The sequence below is a fragment of the Mixophyes fleayi genome, chromosome 3 (genome assembly GCF_038048845.1).
Source record: "Mixophyes fleayi isolate aMixFle1 chromosome 3, aMixFle1.hap1, whole genome shotgun sequence".
NCBI classification, from domain to species: domain Eukaryota; kingdom Metazoa; phylum Chordata; class Amphibia; order Anura; family Limnodynastidae; genus Mixophyes; species Mixophyes fleayi.
The window spans coordinates 300,709,059-300,728,428 of record NC_134404.1 but is presented as its reverse complement, the minus strand read 5'-3'; the positions used below and the strand labels follow the sequence as shown (position 1 = coordinate 300,728,428).

The following is a 19,370-nucleotide window of genomic DNA, read 5'->3' as shown; positions in this document are numbered from 1 at the left end:
CTTCAGTGACGATGTCATTGATGGTAACAAATTTACTGCCAAAGAGATCTAGAATAGAATTGTGAAGTTATTTTGCAAGTACGTTACTGACATCAAGGGACATCAATTCTGCGTTGCATGGGGGTACAATGAAGGATTTAAATACATTACAAATTAATCACGACTTTAATGACTACAGCAGAAATAAATATGAAAACCTAAAATCTGAGTTATTTTGTCATTTCTCTTTTACTTTGTTATTTAATAGGATACTAGTAATTCAATTAAGACTATTAAAGGGCGAAATGGAACTTCTTTTGCACAAATGTACGCGATACAAATACATATATACTTAAATATACGCGATATGATACACATACAAATATATATATTTACATATAGTAAATGGATGTGGAATGTTTAATTTCCCCCCAAATGTTCCTCACACTAATGTGAGAGAGAGAAAAAAGAAAAGAAAAAAACAAAAACACAAGATGAACATTGTTCACCCTGATTAAGTAAGAGCTCATTAAAGAGCTGTCAGTAACTCACTTTGAATATGCATGAAGCATATAATCAGATCTCGTACCGTCACTAGAGGAGAATACGGTAAGTACAAAGGATTGATTTAATTACTTGGAGTAGGCTATAGTGGTGGAGCAGTCTTGTTACTGAAAAATAAAAAGGAGGCTCCATTCTAGCGGTTTAGTAAAAGAAGGGGGAAGAAAAGGCAATTTCGTACCTCCAGAAAATGGAATCAGCGAAGAAACGATTTAGAAATGTATTTACTCCAAGACTGTAAAATTTATTGTTAAAACACCGGCAGCTGAAGACCTCTATAATGTAAGACGCAAGATCTTTTTTTTCTAAGCATACATTTAAGTAACAAACAATACTTTAGCTAAACATGAAGCTTATAATAATTTCCAAATTATGAATGACCAGGAAAGTCTATTTTGTTGCAAACCTAGAATTTGTTGCATTTTAGGAAAATATTCCAAAGCTGATCATTAGTAAAAGCCCTTAATAGTACATATAATACCCAATATTTTAACCCATTTTTTTTTTAAATGAATTTAAGGTTGTTTGTATTTGGAAAAATTTGAGTGCCGGAGAACTTTATGCCGTCATGAAAGTTATTCAGTTAGCGGCAACAAAGATGAAACAGATAAGGGCTACCACAATTTACCTTGCAGCACCACACATTGTAACTACAGCTTCAGGTGTCATACTCATGGCACAGACGTGACACAGGGCAGCTGGGTCAGGTGGAAGCGTCGCCAGCAGCAGATTATGTAAATATATTCACAGCCATGTTTCCTGGAGCGGTGGAAGTTCATTTAGCTGAACTGTTGTAGGACCCAGCATTGTGCTCACAGACACTGCAAGGTGCATGCGACACCGATACCCATTTTATACTAATAACTGGTTATCTTATTGTCAATCTTCTTATTGCTTGCTCATCTAGCATTTTGTTTTCTTTGTTATTTAAAAAAAATGTATATAATTTAAAACTAAACAAGAAAGTGCAGAAAGAGATTGGGAATTTTATTTTTAAGAAATGCATACCTTGCTTATATAAATTGTGTATATATTGACTTGTACTCCTACGTAACGTTATAACAGTTCCTCAACTGAGAAACTACACTAATGTAACTTTATAGGATGAACAATAAAATGTCTCAACAGACAGACAGATCAAACCAAACATATTAGAAGAGTTACAGCTGTAACCAAATAGGTCTTAACTATGACATGGCGCTGCTGTTGAAGCATAACTTACAGAGTATCAGCTTTCAATGCCTTATAGTGTATCAGATTTGAAAGCAAAATTTAAATAAATTTAAAGTGTGCCATCATTAGTGCACAGTGGTGACAGCAATTTCATGGGCTGAACCAATATTACTGAGAGAATGCAGCCTACTGATTGGTTCAGAAGCAGTGACATCACACTCTGGCAGAACATCGGAACTGGCTGTTACATCTCTCTACACATTTTCACGACGTTAATGGTTTTCATATTCTGCTTTAGGTTTTAATTATAATCAAGGTAGAATTAACCTCTTAATGGTCATATCTAGACCCATTTAGGCATTCTTAGGGTGGCTTCACTGGAAATTAATCTTGTATTATTCTTTACTGTAGTGGAGCTAATTTTATAGTGTTTTTTTTACAGGGTAGAAACAGTTAAAGATTATTTTGGTGAGCAAATTTTTTTTTTATTATATACAGGAACACGAAAGCAAAGATAGAGGGAAAAAAAACACATTTTAGACTTCTGTCAAAGGTTACTTTAAAGAAAATAATAAAAAAAACAGGGGATCCCCATTAATTTACACCAAACGTGAAAGTAGAGGAATACCATGTGTATAATATAATTGATGTTTACGTAGACAAATAGAGGAGAAAATGGGTATGATCTCATTATTATTTTCTACTTTTAATTTTTTTCTGTTTTACTTTAATTTTTGATTTAATTTTTCTCAACATAGGGGTAAACCTTCAGTCAGTGTTCCCTACTGCTAACACTTATATGTAATTACAGTTGACATTGTTATCTATAACAATGTAAACTGTATTTACTAATCATTGACAAGAAAGTTATAATTCCATCCAGTTTACGTGGACCTACTAGAACAAGATCACAGTGGAGGCCAGCTCTGGGTACCACACTGAGGGGATGTCCTTCTGACACATTGTTATGTCACAGGATTTTCATCACTAATGTGGAAGTTGTGCATTACATCAACGTAAGGTTAAATTGCAATGCTCTGTTATCAATATGGGGCCAGGAACCAAACAAAATGGTTTCTGCCATCAAGGTTGGACACTGGGTAACCACTGATGCTTGCAAGCTTGGTGGACCACGACTGACCGTGCTATATAAACAGCTTTGGGGAGATATGTCTCCTAGTAGAATATTAACACTTTTCCAGTAAGGAGTTACAATCCCAGTGGATGATCAACATTCATCGTTTGAATTCTATTCCGCCATATAAAAGCTGAAAACATGTTTGGAGGGCGGACAATAAACTTTGTACATGTTAAGATGTTGCTAAACACACCACAAAACATTCATTAGATGCTATGACTAAGAGATGGTACAATTATATTTGCAGATTTTGGAGGTATACCATGTACCCGGTCTACATGGCACTATCTTTAAACTCCATCTAGTAAACTGCATGTTGAAGGCTTCTTGGATCCAAATCAGGGTTACCATCTATAATTACACAACAATCAAATGTTTCATCATTTAACCTAGTTAACTATAAAGGGTGATGTTAAAAGAACAGTGATTTCCACGAACACACCTTGCGACAGCTACTGGGCAACTCAAGTTAATGAGTTTTCTAAGGACAGCAGCTAAGGATTTAGACCAGAGGTGCTCAAACAAGTCCTCAAGAGCTACCAACAATTCATGTTTTTTGGATATTTTTATTCTTTCACAGGTGAGTTAATCTATTTTTCTGGATTAGTAATTAACCCACCTGTTTCTACAGACAGAAATCCTGAAAACATGACCCGTTGGCAGCTCTTGGGGACTAGATTTGAGCACCTCAGATCTATACACACTGCATGCCCACCTGTAAGTGCAATGTCGTGATTCTACCTGAGGCACTAGGACACCTCTTCTGATAGTCCATCAGTTGGACAGTTAAGTGATGTATACAAAATAAAATCATGATAATCCTTCAAACTTTAGTTTGAAATGAGCTCTTAAAAACCACTAATATAGGGAGACGGGACAGTGAGTCCTTTGAAAACCTATTTTCCCTTTGTATTTGTCTAATATGTAAATACTAAGGAATAAATGTATAAAATATTATTTTAGGACTTTATCTACTTTCTATGTTGGTGCTAGCTAATCTGCTTGCAGAGTTTACCTATCAGTACAGTTGCCATTGTCTTCTTTTTTCCCCATAAACCCTTATCTCAGCCCAGAGCTCTCCTGTCAATCGTATCCTCTCTCAGTACCATAGCTCAAAGGCACGGTCAAATGGAAAGCGAGGTGTGAGACTACATTGTGACATCACTTGGACTATGACCAGGTATGGAAAGGACAGAGAATATGTCGGAGAGTAGGTAGAGGAAGCAGATACAAGCTCCCGAGTATACTCATAGGCAGCACACAGAAATGATACACAACCAGTTCTAGCATACAATGGTCTGCCTATTTTTATTTTATGTGGAGTGTATTGTATTATTTTTATAATTAACTTGTGGTGTTTGTATATACCCTTGGTGTCTTGTTTAGACTTCCTCTGGGTGCTCTGGTTTCCAACCACAGTCCAAAATCATATTGGTAGGTAAATCTTAGTGCGTTTGTCTGGACTGTAGAAGCTCCACTGGAGCCGGGACTGATGTGAATAATGAAACTTTCGCTGTAAAGCACTGAATAATATGTTGGCACTATATAAATAACAGTTTAAACAATATAATAATAGGCACAATCAAACAAGGGACGTTTGGTAGTGCAGTCCCTTTAAGCAACATATTGAAATACATGTCAGTAACCAATGACTTGCTATCTTTTCAATTTAAACGTGGTTTGCTACGTGACCGAGATGTGACAGCTATTTATGTGAAAACACATTTCCATAGAATAAATGTCCCTACTAACACAGACATACAGTTGAAGTCACATTCCTGTTAACAATGTTAATAATTTACTCTACAGAATGGTCTGTTTGTCAATTTAAAGCATCATAAATCTAGACTATAATTAAGTAACACAGTAGGGCCTTGTTTGAAGCGCTTTATGTGAAAAGGAGGATCCTTATGATCAAAATATACTGTATGTAAGATAAATCACCTGCTAACCACACAGACGGTGCCACACTATAGCAGCCTTCACTTTGCATAAGGAACAATACATTGAAACCTGCATTTTGGCACTTCTGCTCAACAGGCACTTAATGCTATGAAATGATGGAAACAGAATCCCATCCTTTCTAATAATCTTGTGACAAAAGCTAAAAAAGACATCATCCCATTAACTAGTGATCTGAACTGCTAATGCAGAGTACTTCCTAGTGCCTTTTATGTCCAATGTGGCTACTTAAAAAAAAGAAGAAAAATCTCACTAGGCATTCATTGTGAATAACAGCCCCATTCACCTTTTCTCTCCATCTCTTCAGAGGAGAGCGTGAGTGGGGCTGAAGGTGTCATTGATATGATGAAGTGGAAATTAATCAGAATTTCTCTCATATTTTCCTCATCACACTAATTTACTTTTGTAAAAATTTAACTCAGTCGGGAGCGTTCAGACGCACACCCCCCTGTTGTATTCTTTATTTTTTAAGTACAGAATAGCCAAAGAGTGCGTCAATTGAAAAGCACCAGGGCCTAGACACAAAAAGCATTCAAAATTCTCATTTAGTTGTCTTTATTTTGCTAGCGCCATGTGGTCCTTGAAGATGTAGAAAACACGGGAAGCCAAGTAAAGATCAGAGCAAGCTCATTAGCATTCTGACCAAACTGGAGTGGTGGAGATGTATAGTTTGGCTCGTTTGTGGTTTTGAAAGCTGCCGGTGGTAAGCTTTTCTGTTTCATTGTGCTTTTGTCTTTTTTGGGAGTTTTTTAACGCAGCAGGGTGTTTGCTAGCTCCTGGGCTGCACAAGGCATTGTGGGAACCTCCCCTGAATGGCCAGACTATAGTATCACTATAGTGTAAGTCACAAAGTTTTTCTCTCTCCTTTTATACAAGAAAATTTACACCAATTTATCCCCTTCGCCTTATGCGGTCATCTGTGACCCACTCTAACACCTGAATTAAAGAGTCAAGAATAAAACTGCAAGTGAACTAAACGCTTATTGGGGTGGAGGAGGGAGAGTCCGGTTAGACTGCCATTTTGCTTCAAACACAACAAGATAAAGAAATTAATTGAAATTTGACTATTTACAAAGCCCCAGAGGATGAAATGGAGATAGAGTTGACTACAAATCATAAAAAAGTATCTTAAAAAAAAAATACAAAACAGAAAACCCCCCCCACATCTGATCTACAAAGACTCCGGAGAGGAGAGTGCTGGCGAGATTGGTTTATGCTCCAGAATTATGTAAATAAAGAATTACCTCTTAGAAGACCTCTGCAAGTTATTATCCTGGCTATTTGATTTGTTTTTTTTTTTATTAAACATAAGGCGTACTTTGATGGTTTATAAAGACTACATTAATGCTACCATCGTACATGTCTCCAAGTTGCAGTGAAATGGATAAAAGTCTTTTTGGATGAATTTATCTGCTAAATCCTTGTGGTTGCCCTCCTATCTTGGATGATGACCCAAAAGAATGTCAACAGCTCATTTCCCAGAAGGCTGCTAAGAGTCACTATGCAAGTCATAATCTGCTCGCTCTCAAAGAACCGTTTCAAACATCGCATTTCATAAGCTGTGAAAATGGAAAAAAAAAAAATAGTCACTCATCTCCCGACCACCCTGATAAAGAATTTCATATGTGTGAATTCAGAATCATTTTACAACACAGCTAAGCTAGGGTTATGTTTATGTAAATCACGTTTTTAAATAATAAAATGTGTCAGCTCAAATTAGAGTATGTAACATTCTTGATAACTAGAATCTGACAAAAGACATAATAGCAGAGTTACAACATTGTAGCTGTTAGATTCAGGTTCTTAGATTCAAGTTACGCTTGCAACAACAAGTCCCTTCACATTAATTACATGATAATAAATAACAATGATTTAATCACCTTAACTGTTAATTTAATGCAGTCAATAAAGAACTATTTTACACAGTACAAGTCCAATTTAGTAACGCGCCTTTCCAAATTTTAAATGTAGGTAGTGGATACTCAGTAGAGCTAGCTTTTTTGTGGATAGATATTGGGCTTTTCCACTGAGCATAGGAAACCCTGTGATGTCACAATGGTGGCGCTATAAGGAATGTACCCCAGTGTAGGGAAACCCAGGATACTGCAAGGGACATCTGTCTCAGGTCTCCCCAGCCTGTCAGCACTGATAGATACAGGGTAACCTACATCTAACAGTGGCTGACTTATCTACTTCTATGACTCAATGTGTATATTAATAAGGGAGACCTAAGACCTAACTGTATGAGTCTCCACCACAACTAATGGAAGACTATTCCATGGCTCAATCACTGTTTCTGTTAAACAAACAAAAAAAATAACACTTTTATATTACCTTGCAGTCTTTCACCCTCCAAAGAGTGTCCCTTATTCTAGAAATCATTTAAAAAAAAAAAAAAAAAGTACTGCCTTCCTGAACTCTGTTAGTACATTTCATATGTTTGAACTTTTCATAAATAGCCTTTATCACTTCTCATTTAAACTGTACATGTTAAGCTTAAAAACATTTCATATAGGTATTATATATTTTTTGTCTAACTTTTTTTTTTTTTACATTTTAAATATAAATTGTAACTATTTCTATGCCCTTTAACTCTAACTTACATAACATATGCAAAGCTGGTATAAATGTACTATGGAAAATTAAATATGCATTTCGGAGTATAAATGAAAGTAGCTTTGTGAAGAAACACAGAAAGTTGATTTTTGAGCCTCGAATTAGGCACTTAAAAAAAAGTTATCTATTTCAATATGCTACCTAAATAAAACCTCATCTGCCAAAACCCCTATTTGCCCCCCAATAAACCCACAGTGTGAAACATACTACAAATCTCCATATTCTATTTCCAGTGCGGTCATTAACTAACTGCTTTTTAATGAATAATTGCAGAATTGCAAAGGATCCCTTTGAGCTTTTATAAATAGGTGAAATAAGGAGGATAGCTTTTACTGAAATAAAGGAGTTAAGATGTGCTACAATCTGTTTTTCACGTGTTGACAAATGAGCCCCTAAGTATTAAAACATTAACATTATTCTGCTCCCTATATTATTATCCAATCCTGGAGCTGAAAACACCCCAAGACATGGGGTTTAATTTACAGATGAATATGCATGCGCTTTATAAAGAGAAATGAACAGATTTGTTTACATTTGTCATTGTGCAAACTTCTCATCGTAACAAATTGATTCATAGTTCCAACTTGCTGATTCAATTTGTGGCTTCTTTATAACACGATGAACAAAAGTACTTGTAAGAAAGATACCAAAGATGAATTTGTGGCTGGCTTCTCTCAGACACAATTTTGTCTGAAACACTGTAGGGACAATGATTTACAGACAGGACCAATAAAACAGAATATAGCTTAAAAGCCACTGGTTTCAAATTTGCCTGCACCCAACGTGTATGTTCTTTTCTTAAATATGGCATCTGAAACGTACTGGATTCCTCATATGATAAAAGTAAAAAAATAAATACATATTTTACTTTTATTAAAAAGAAAAATAATTTAAATTGAAACTAAGCAATTCTATTTCAAATATATTTAAATTTAAAATACAATATTTTGTGGTATTGGCAAGATGGAGAAAAACATTATAAACCATTATCCTAGGGCAGCTGTATGTTGGAATTTTTTTTTTTTTTTTTTTAATAATTTGTATTGGCCTACATTATCATCATTATTGAGAATAAAATAAATCTATGATCAATTGATATTTATAGACACACTTTCTGACTAACTCTTGCTTTGTGTAATTTTTAGCACAACACACAATGGCATTCTGTGTGAAAGCTCATTTAAGTACACTGTAGAAAAGCTAGCATTTAAGAAAACTAAGACATGCTTACTGTACGAACATCTACTTCACTCAAGATGCTAACAGAATATCTATTTTCTCACCTGCATACTTAACGTTATTCAGATTCTAGTTATTCAAATGTAAGAATATATATAACCAATATAGGCCAATAAACCTAACGTTTTTTGGGGAAAAAAAAAAAAGTTAAACAAAAAAATAACGCAAATTTTTAGAAACAATTCATAAAAGAGGAGCTATGACTACCCCCTCCCTGATTTGCTTTGGAGTCTGAGACTTAAAGGCCAGATGTTGCACAAATGACCAACAATTGGAGGTTAGAATAAATTAATGACTGATTTCTGAGCTTTGATGGAATTAACCATACTCTCCTTTTCTCAAAGTGTCTTGTGAATGTGCTCCCGTTAAACATTATTCTCTCGCTCTTCTTTTTTTTTTTTGACAAGTGAGGCCACCCGGCAGAAAACAACTGATGCAAAACCCAGGAGTAATCCCTCTGTTTAGCTCAACACCGTGGTTAGCCTTAACTCTGCCTCTATTATCCAATGGATTTAGAGAAACTTTCATTTATCTGTTGCCCTATGGTTCCAACGTTTCCAGCCGCAAAAGAAAAAAAGAAAAAAAAAGAAAAAAGAAGGTCTATTCCAATGTAAATAGATTTGCCGCCTGTCAACACAAAGGAGAAATTTTGGGCACTGATTAAACGTATCTACTGTAAGGCCGCCCTGGACATATTTGTGATCTCCACACAAACAAGTTTAAATGCAGAATATGAAATTAACCAAGTCATGGGCTTTCAACATGCAGCTGACAGTACTAAGGCTATATAGAACATTACCCCTAGATAAACGGGGTGGTGAAGAGGAGGAGGGCAATTATTAAGCAAATATGTCTTATGTGTTGGAAGTTGAACAATTGCATGGTCATTGAAATACCATGATGGGGATGGTCAGCTGACCACCTCATTTCCATAGGCGGAGCAACATTTAAATAGGTTCTCAGTCTGATCTACTGAGTGACTGCATTAGTCACTCAGGGTTAATGATCAAAATAACAGAGGTGATTTATATTTTAGCAAATACTCCCTGAAAACGTTACAGAATGATTAAAAAAAACAACTTACACACTAAATGGAATGAGCAATGGAAAAAAAAACAACCTACTTGAACGTGACACATTAAATGGCTAACTTGAGAGAAACAGATTTCAGGACTCTTATGGCAAGTAGCTCTCCTGTAATTATAAGGCATTACAATGCTTTTCTTTAGTTAGCCATGACATTTATATTCATTTAAAATGACCTTGTATACGGTCTCTGCTTTACACATTTTCCAGTAGCCAACTGGCTCATAATGACAAAAATCACCTTCTCTATATACAAAATAAATGACGAAAATTGAAAAAAAAGAGAGAAAAAAGTAAGAAATCCCACAAAACGCTCTTTTCTGTGTCGCGTGTCTTACACTGATGGTTTAAACAAATGCTATTTTCTGCTAGAGTAAAACTATGCATTTATTTTATGTAATCACATGTTGCCTTCTTCAATGCAATTGCTAGTTTTCAAATTTGTATATACAAGACATGAAGTCGACTGTGTAATGGAGTTTTAGTGACTCAGGGCCTGATTCATTAAGGAACTTAGACAAGAAATGTATTATTTAAGTCTTCTGGACAAAACCATGTGCAAGGGGTGAAAATTAAGTTTATATTTTGCACGAAAGTTAAATACTGTCTTTTTTTCATGTATCACACAAATATCAACTTTAAATTTCAGTGTACAAATAAGCTATCAAGTATTTATGTGCTACATGAAAATCACTGCCAGCATTTCACTTATGTGCAAAATATAAAACTAATTTTGACCTCTTGCATTTTAACATGGTTTTGTCCAGGAGACTTAAGTAAGAATTTATTTGGTTCCTTAATGAATGAGGCCCTCAGAGATTTGTCAAATTAATTTCGATTCTAGATTACTAAAAACTAGAAGTTTCCAAATATATACAGGTACATTAGGTTGAGGTATAAGTGTAGTCAGCCGCAAGTTAAGGGTGAAACTAATTAGCTGCTGGACAAGTTTTGCAATTAAATGGCAAGCTAAATTGCTTTTACTCCATTAAGATAACAAACAAAGATGGCTCTTTCTGATAGCAGCTGCTCATCAATGGATTGCCAATGAATATTCACCGTGTTTATTTACAGGTGTCTATATCTGATCATAGCTGACACTTGCTGTACATCCCCAAACACACAGCAACACAACACAACAGTGATGGGAGGACAGTGAGCCAGAATACACATAAGTAAATGTAACAGCATACTTAAATATATTTATTGGTAAACATGCATTCCTTAAATCAGTAATGGATATGCTTACTTACATGTAAGTATCGGTAATGGATGCGCTTACTTACATGTAGTATCGGTAACGGATACGCTTACTTACATGTAAGTATCGGTAATGGATGTGATTACTTACATGTAAGTATCGGTAATGGATGTGATTACTTACATGTAAGTATCGGTAATGGATGTGATTACATGCATGTAGTATCGGTAATGGATGTGATTACTTACATGTAGTATCGGTAATGGATGTGATTACTTACATGTAAGTATCGGTAATGGATGTGATTACTTACATGTAGTATCGGTAATGGATGTGATTACTTACATGTAAGTATCGGTAATGGATGTGATTACTTACATGTAAGTATCGGTAATGGATGTGATTACATGCATGTAGTATCGGTAATGGATGTGATTACATGCATGTAGTATCGGTAATGGATGTGATTACTTACATGTAGTATCGGTAATGGATGTGATTACTTAAATGTGGTATCGGTAATGGATGTGATTACATGCATGTAGTATCGGTAATGGATGTGATTACTTACATGTAAGTATTGGTAACGGATGTGATTACTTACATGTAGTATCGGTAATGGATGTGATTACTTACATGTAGTATCGGTAATGGATGTGATTACATGCATGTAGTATCGGTAATGGATGTGATTACTTACATGTAGTATCGGTAATGGATGTGATTACATGCATGTAGTATCGGTAATGGATGTGATTACTTACATGTAGTATCGGTAATGGATGTGATTACATGCATGTAGTATCGGTAATGGATGTGATTACTTACATGTAAGTATTGGTAATGGATGTGATTACTTACATGTAGTATCGGTAATGGATGTGATTACATGCATGTAGTATCGGTAATGGATGTGATTACATGCATGTAGTATCGGTAATGGATGTGATTACTTACATGTAGTATCGGTAATGGATGTGATTACTTACATGTAAGTATCGGTAATGGATGTGATTACTTACATGTAGTATCGGTAATGGATGTGATTACTTACATGTAAGTATCGGTAATGGATGTGATTACTTACATGTAAGTATCGGTAATGGATGTGATTACATGCATGTAGTATCGGTAATGGATGTGATTACATGCATGTAGTATCGGTAATGGATGTGATTACTTACATGTAGTATCGGTAATGGATGTGATTACTTAAATGTGGTATCGGTAATGGATGTGATTACATGCATGTAGTATCGGTAATGGATGTGATTACTTACATGTAAGTATTGGTAACGGATGTGATTACTTACATGTAGTATCGGTAATGGATGTGATTACTTACATGTAGTATCGGTAATGGATGTGATTACATGCATGTAGTATCGGTAATGGATGTGATTACTTACATGTAGTATCGGTAATGGATGTGATTACATGCATGTAGTATCGGTAATGGATGTGATTACTTACATGTAGTATCGGTAATGGATGTGATTACATGCATGTAGTATCGGTAATGGATGTGATTACTTACATGTAAGTATTGGTAATGGATGTGATTACTTACATGTAGTATCGGTAATGGATGTGATTACATGCATGTAGTATCGGTAATGGATGTGATTACTTACATGTAGTATCGGTAATGGATGTGATTACATGCATGTAGTATCGGTAACAGATACGATTACTTACATGTATTCTGATGACTAGGTCACACCTTAGTCCAGTAACTATAGTTATAATAAGTGAGTGCCTCTCCTCTATCTAGTTTCATGAGTGCACCTATTACAGTATACTAGCTGGCTACACACAGATGAGGTGGCCATTTTGTGGGTTGAACCAATATTTATGACAAATAGTAAATTGACAGGCTGAATATTCTACCATCCCATAAGAAGGCTGCCTACATTGTGCAATAATATTTGGTGGAACACACAATACACACAAGTATTCTCAAAACTAAACAAACAACAGAAATTAGGCAGCATTTAGCAGAACTGATCGCAATGCACTTAACTGTTCACCTGCTGAAGTTGGAATGTAACCCTTGTGTATAGAAGAGATTATTGCAGAGAAGCACGGAAGAAGAAATGTATTTACCAGCGTGAGGTAAATAAAGATACAACACACAGTAGCAGTGACTCAGGCATATCTGTGGTTTGTTTTATGCAGAGATTTGCTGTAGCTCTCTCTTATATACATTAATCTAGTCCATGTTTTATAGACCGTTGTAGGAATTTCTCAGACCTGTTGCTGTATGGAGGTCAGACTGCTGAACGAAAATCCCACAAGTACAATCACAATGAAATGGTACAAACATTGCAGAAAGAATGCTCAGTATTTCTTAATATAAGAAGTGACACATTAATATATTTTTGTTAAATCATTCACATCAGTTCCTGCCCGATTGAGCATAGGGTCTAAATCTCTACCCCACAAGCTCACACACTAGTGTCCATTTATTGTCATCAGCCGGTTAACTGACCGATATGTTTTTGGGCTGTGGGCAGAAGACTAGAAAGTAACCCAGCCAAGAACAGGCAGAACATACAAACTCTACACAGTTTGTGCCCTGGATAGCATTGAACACACAACCCCAGTGCTGTGTGGCAATGCTAACCATCGTGCTACCTCAATGATAGCATTAAATATACCCATTCTGAGTGAGCAGATCTAAATATGTATAAAAACGTTGGAAAGATGCTTAGATATCAGAATTTGTCGTCTGTTGCAGAAGGCAGCTAAGGAGGCAGCAATGGAATACACCAACAAATTCTTTCTAAATGAATAAATTAGATATCTAATATTATAGTCTTTAGTGTAAGTGTCCATATACAAGAAAAAAACGGATTCATCTTGTTTGACTAAGCACATGAATAGAACAGCAAATGAACTACCAAAATGCCCTAATTAACTATTTTGCAAATGAATGCAGACATTAGTGCAACACTGCAGCAGGTAAAGCCTACTGCATGCCAGGTTTGTTTCAGTTAACATTTCAATGAACCAATTAAATAATCATTTTCTACCAACACACAATCAGATGGTGTGAACATCATTTGCTAAATAACTATGTGTTTAAGAGGAATTTAACAACAAAGCAGCCAATAGGGGATATCTCTATGGAGAAAGATTCACTCAGGAAATAATAATTGGTATGTATTATAGCCATAAGGGAGAAAACAGAATCTTAAGATAAGTTACATAACAGAAGGGAAAAAAATAAATCACACACATTAGCCCATCATAGCTAGATATACTGAATGTGAAAATGAACTACAAGCTGATGAAATATTATCTCTCACATTTTTAAGCCAAGTACTAAGAATTTAAACCAAAACCAAATGGTAAGCACGGTCACTGTGGCGGATATTAGTAAAGTTAGATAATAACCTTTATTTACATATTAAAGGGGGAAAAAAAAGTATTTTTTTTTTAAACCAAATGACAATTTCAAATGATCCATTTAAAATAGATATTTTGCTGAGAGAGACCTGTGAGGCATTGTGAGGAAATCCGCCAGCTGTTTTACTATCAAAATAGTCCATTGCTCAAGCAAAAAAATAAATAAATAATTCACTGATGAATGGCGACAGACATACGTTAAATGGCATCTATGATGTAGCTCACTGATGCTAAAGAGCATGCTGGAACTTGTAGTTCAAAATCAGAGAGTTTGCCTGTCTAACCTATTTATATGCAACAGATTATGAACTGTTGTTTTGTCATGTACAAAACTAGGGGGAGGTCCCATGAAATTCTACGGAACACACCTAATGCTGTGCATTGTGCTGCATTAGGAATCCACAATGAACCTCAGCCTCCTAAAAGTCTTGTAGCACCCTGGGATAGACCAACAAAAGGCTTGATCCCTGGGAAAAAAAACATTGTCCTTTTCAGAATGCTAATCTGGTATATCAATTGCTGGTACACCCCAGCATGTAATTCTGCCTGTGCAGACAATTAAAGGAATACATTTATTTAATACGCCTTATCATTTAACATTACAACTTGTAATTCATACTAACCAGATAATCAAAATAGTTTCTTTTACCCTCCTCCTGCTCTTTATTTAAATGCCTGTTTCTTGATGAAACTTGGTAGATGCTGCATATCTCATGATTAACGGACATCGTCTAAAGCATCCCGGTCATCTAATCTTCCTAAAATCCCTTTTCATCCGATTGTTTAAGAATGCTTGAAAGGCTAACACCAAGTCTGAGACTAGTGCACGTTTGGGGGATGGGAGCCTCTGTAGGTTAGCTAATTAAACTGTTTGTCTTTTGAAACATTTAACTGGCTTTAGAGATTATTCTAATTAAGAATGATGTTAGATGTATTTTTTAATGTAGCCATTAAAATTAGTCATAATCCAGCAATCTCATGCACTGAGCTATGTAAATAGAATTGCGAGAAGCTAGTGCTTTTATTCCGCCCCCCTGCCCCCCCAAGACAATTTTGCTGCAAAATCATCAGAAACCACATAGGGCTTATTACATTACACTGTGCAGAAAGGTTCTGTAACCCTCTAGCAACCAGAGTCTAGAATTTATCTAGCACAGCAAATGAAAGATAACTTCCGATTGGACTGTAATGGGTTAGAGCACCGTGTCATTACATAAACCCCATACTAAATGAAAGTGTGGCTCTACAGATGGCCACATATATGCAATAATTCATATTATATATAATAATTGACAACTCTTCCAAATTAGAACCAAATTGTTTCACTTGATTTTAGAGGTGTTACTACAGAACGTGTTATTAAAGATGATCTTGACAAGGACACGACATTGACATGTTCTCCACATTAAGCAGATGTTTCCAGACAGAAATGGACCCATATTTCCTTACATCCCACGTCACACAGCAAAAGTAATCACAGCAAATGCCTCATTCCAAGCAAGGGACTCCTGTGACAGCTGACTCCACAACGTATCACGGAATGGTGCATTTTATTTAGGGTTTTTTCAGTCTGGCATAAAAACAAAATACGACTATGGATTTAAGCCAAAATGCTAATTGCCTAGTCAGTAAACCATAATCTTGTAAGATTCTGCTTGTCAAGTACTAAAGTAGAACCAGTAAGAAGACGTACGAATTATGATTGCAGCACACACAACAGGCAGCCTCTATCACAACTCAGAAGGGTATTATAAGCTAAACACTTTTTTCCCCCCTTACTGCTGAAAGATTATACTGGTTATCCCATTAAAGTTGGTAAAATGCCATTCTTGTGTCTTAAAGCTCAAGCAATGGAGGTCAAGAAGTTTATACTGCTTCTTACAAGGCGAGTGTGGATGTAATCTTCCCAAAGTTACAATAATTAATGTTAAGCTTCTTTAGCAATACGTTTCTGAAAGAAGTTGCCTGATAATATACTTAGAGGCTGGCTAGCTGGCTGTTTGTGTTACAAGAAACGTCTTCTATGCAGCTCACGTACATCCGCTTAAATCTTTAGTCAAACGAGGGCGATGATGAGCAGCCTGACTTATAAGCGAAAAATAATAGTCAAACACATATAGGTGAAACAGGCAGACAGCCGATGACAGAATACTCTGACCGCCGGTTTTAAGAATGTCATGGATTTACCCTTCCTGGATAAGCTGCTTTTCCTGCTGTATGTTGCATGTTGCGGCCGTGAATCCTGACAAGCCACAAAGGACAGTTTTATTATTGTTAAATATCTCGGTGCTCACATCATTGAAAAGGACCACAGAGGGAGCGATTTCATTCTGCAGACAAGTCAAAAGTGCTTAATTTATAACAAGTAAAAAGCATATCCCCCATAGATTGTAAGCCTGCTCGCAGGGCCTTCTTACCTCTGTCTGTATTACCCAGTATTATTTTTATTACTGTGTTTGCTTCAAATTGTAAAGCGCTACAGAATTTGCTGGTGCTATATAAGTAAATGTTGAGGATGATGATTTCCTTGTCTATTTTTCAGTAAAGTGTTTTGCCATGTTTTTGAATAGTGGCAGAATCTTAAATGTAATTTTGTTAGTATTAAACATTGCAACGTGTACACCTGTACCAGCAGAATTATGGCATCTGTCTTTTACATGATGTTTTGGAAAAGACTGATGTCAACCTAAATCAAACTCTGCAAAACCCACGCCCAACAGTTAGCATTTATAAGCATCTTCTAATGGGCTCAGATGCAGCAATCCACTTTGTAGCAATTGCTGGGTTCTATCTCCTGATGCCAGACAGATTCCAGTAGTTCTGCTGAAGTCACTCAGACCAGAATAGATTCTTCTCCAGTGACATCACAAAGTGGTCTCATGTCAGCTGTATATGAATTATGAAGTCACTCAGACCAGAATAGATTCTTCTCCAGTGACATCACAAAGTGGTTTCATGTCAGCTGTATATGAATTATGAAGTCACTCTGGCATGGAAGATGAGCCTTCACAATGACATCAAAATGTGAAGCAAGAACCTCATTTTAATTTCAGATAGAATATTACTATATAGCTATATCTATTTCTAAAACATGTCCCTGCATTTCAATGTATACGTAATAGATTAAACACATCCGTCATTTCTCTTAACGATTCATCAAGTTTAACACATCATACCTACAATAAAATAAAAATGGCCGACCTGAAAGCTTAGCAAGGGCGAGTTGTTAGCACGACAACGGAATACTTGCTTTGGATATGTGAGGATGACTCACTCAGCAAATGCACTGACCACACTAGAGATAAGTGCAGATTGGCTCACTGTCCTGACATTCTTCAGTTTAGATCTGATCCACCAAGACAATTACAAGGAAAATGGAAGATGAAAAGCACGGCCTCCATCAATGGCTTAACCAGATGAACCAGCAATTAACAGGAAAGGTTCTCAAATATGTTGGGGCCATTGCCTTAAAGATTACAATTAGGAAGTGATGTTATAGATAAAAGCAATTACACATTGCTGAAAATACAAATATACAATCTCACTCCAAAACTGTAAGCAGAAAAGTCAGCACCATTATGTCTTAATTTAAGTGTCTGACAGCATACAAGCCCTCTCTAATTGTACGCGTGCAACAGAGAAATGATGACATCGGTAAAAATGATCTGGGAGAGAAACCAAGAAACTGAAATATACCAAACAAATAAAACGATTGTAATCCAATAAAAGAGACACAATAAAGACCTGAAGCATTCACATTATACCAAAATAAGTTCCATTAGATATAATATGCGCTTATATCAGATAAATGGTTGTGCATTGTTTAAAAAACAGAAAAAGCTTTCCATTCTGGTCCTGTTAATCAGATGTATAGGGGGGAAAAGAAAGAAAACATGGATACACAGATATGAAATATTTTCCCTCTGATTCACTGACCCACCTCCATTGCTGTAGCCTTAAATTGATCCAACCCCCTGATTATAATACATAATAAGTGTAATCAATACAACCACATATCAGTCCATGTTTACAATATGCAAATAATGAATAATTAATCCATACAATAAAGACAAACAATTCTGTGCTGTCCAACACACCAGCCACCCTAGGGCCAGGCCCATGTGGTTTTCATACAGAATATATATGTTATGGGCAAAACATCTAAGCCTATTAACTGATCAAAGTATTGCAGACTTTATGTATTATATAAATGTATTTATATAATTTTGCAGTAAATTGAGCAATTGCTTAACCCTTGAGCCATAAATGAACAAAAAATAACTACAACAGAGAATGCATACAAATTAGAAATATGAATAAATATATTCTGCATATATCTCCTCAGAACTTTCCACCTCAATGCCACACACTACTTTACAGTTATTTACAAAAAAAGGAGAGAGAAAAATATAACAGGTTTAAATAAAACGTGACAAATACGGCTGATTTTACAGGTCGCTGCTTACTCGGGTCAGCTCAATTTCCCAGGTCATAGTTACAAGGAATACTGAAGACCCAGCACTTATCTCGAACGATGAAGGACTGATGTTTGAAATGAGCATTTTTAAATAACACTCTTTAATTTTACATTTTCATTTCTCTCAATAATTATTCCACTTAAACAGCACGGAAGAAAAACAATAGGTGAAAGATGGCAGCAGTGGTGGGACACAAACAATGGTCTGTGGCTGAAGGACACCTGGCTCCCTTTGGTGAAGGCATAACAAGTTTATTAAGTAAGCACCACCTCTGCAATTATAATCCCCTTCGGCTTCCTCCGTGCAGTTTATTGGTTCAGTTTTCATAACCATGAGCATCATTAGGGCAATGCAGTAATTAAGAGTTGTTAGAAAGTGAATTCTCAAACTGCAGATTAGAAAATTAAACTATTTCCTGATTACATATTAATGGAGCACAACAATAGCAGTTGCCATAAGCTTGGAAGGCAACCAAGGGATAAATCTGTGTACTTAATTACCATAAACAATGGCTGCATAGAAATGA

The 19,370-nt window shown here is 35.9% G+C and overlaps 1 protein-coding gene across 7 annotated transcripts in view; it reads right to left on the bottom strand.

Moving 5' to 3' along the window:
• Positions 1 to 19,370, bottom strand: part of EHBP1 (EH domain binding protein 1) — a 267,437-nt gene that overhangs the window by 28,827 nt on the left and 219,240 nt on the right. Inside the window, exon 22 of one of the 7 annotated variants that reach the window (XM_075203887.1) lies at positions 6,171 to 6,372. The exons of the other annotated variants lie outside the window; for them this stretch is intronic. Within the exon in view, the coding sequence (XP_075059988.1) occupies positions 6,227 to 6,372 (146 nt within the window). The 3' untranslated portion in view covers positions 6,171 to 6,226. Of the gene's footprint in view, positions 1 to 6,170; positions 6,373 to 19,370 lie in introns of those variants that run through there. 7 annotated transcript variants of the gene reach the window in all.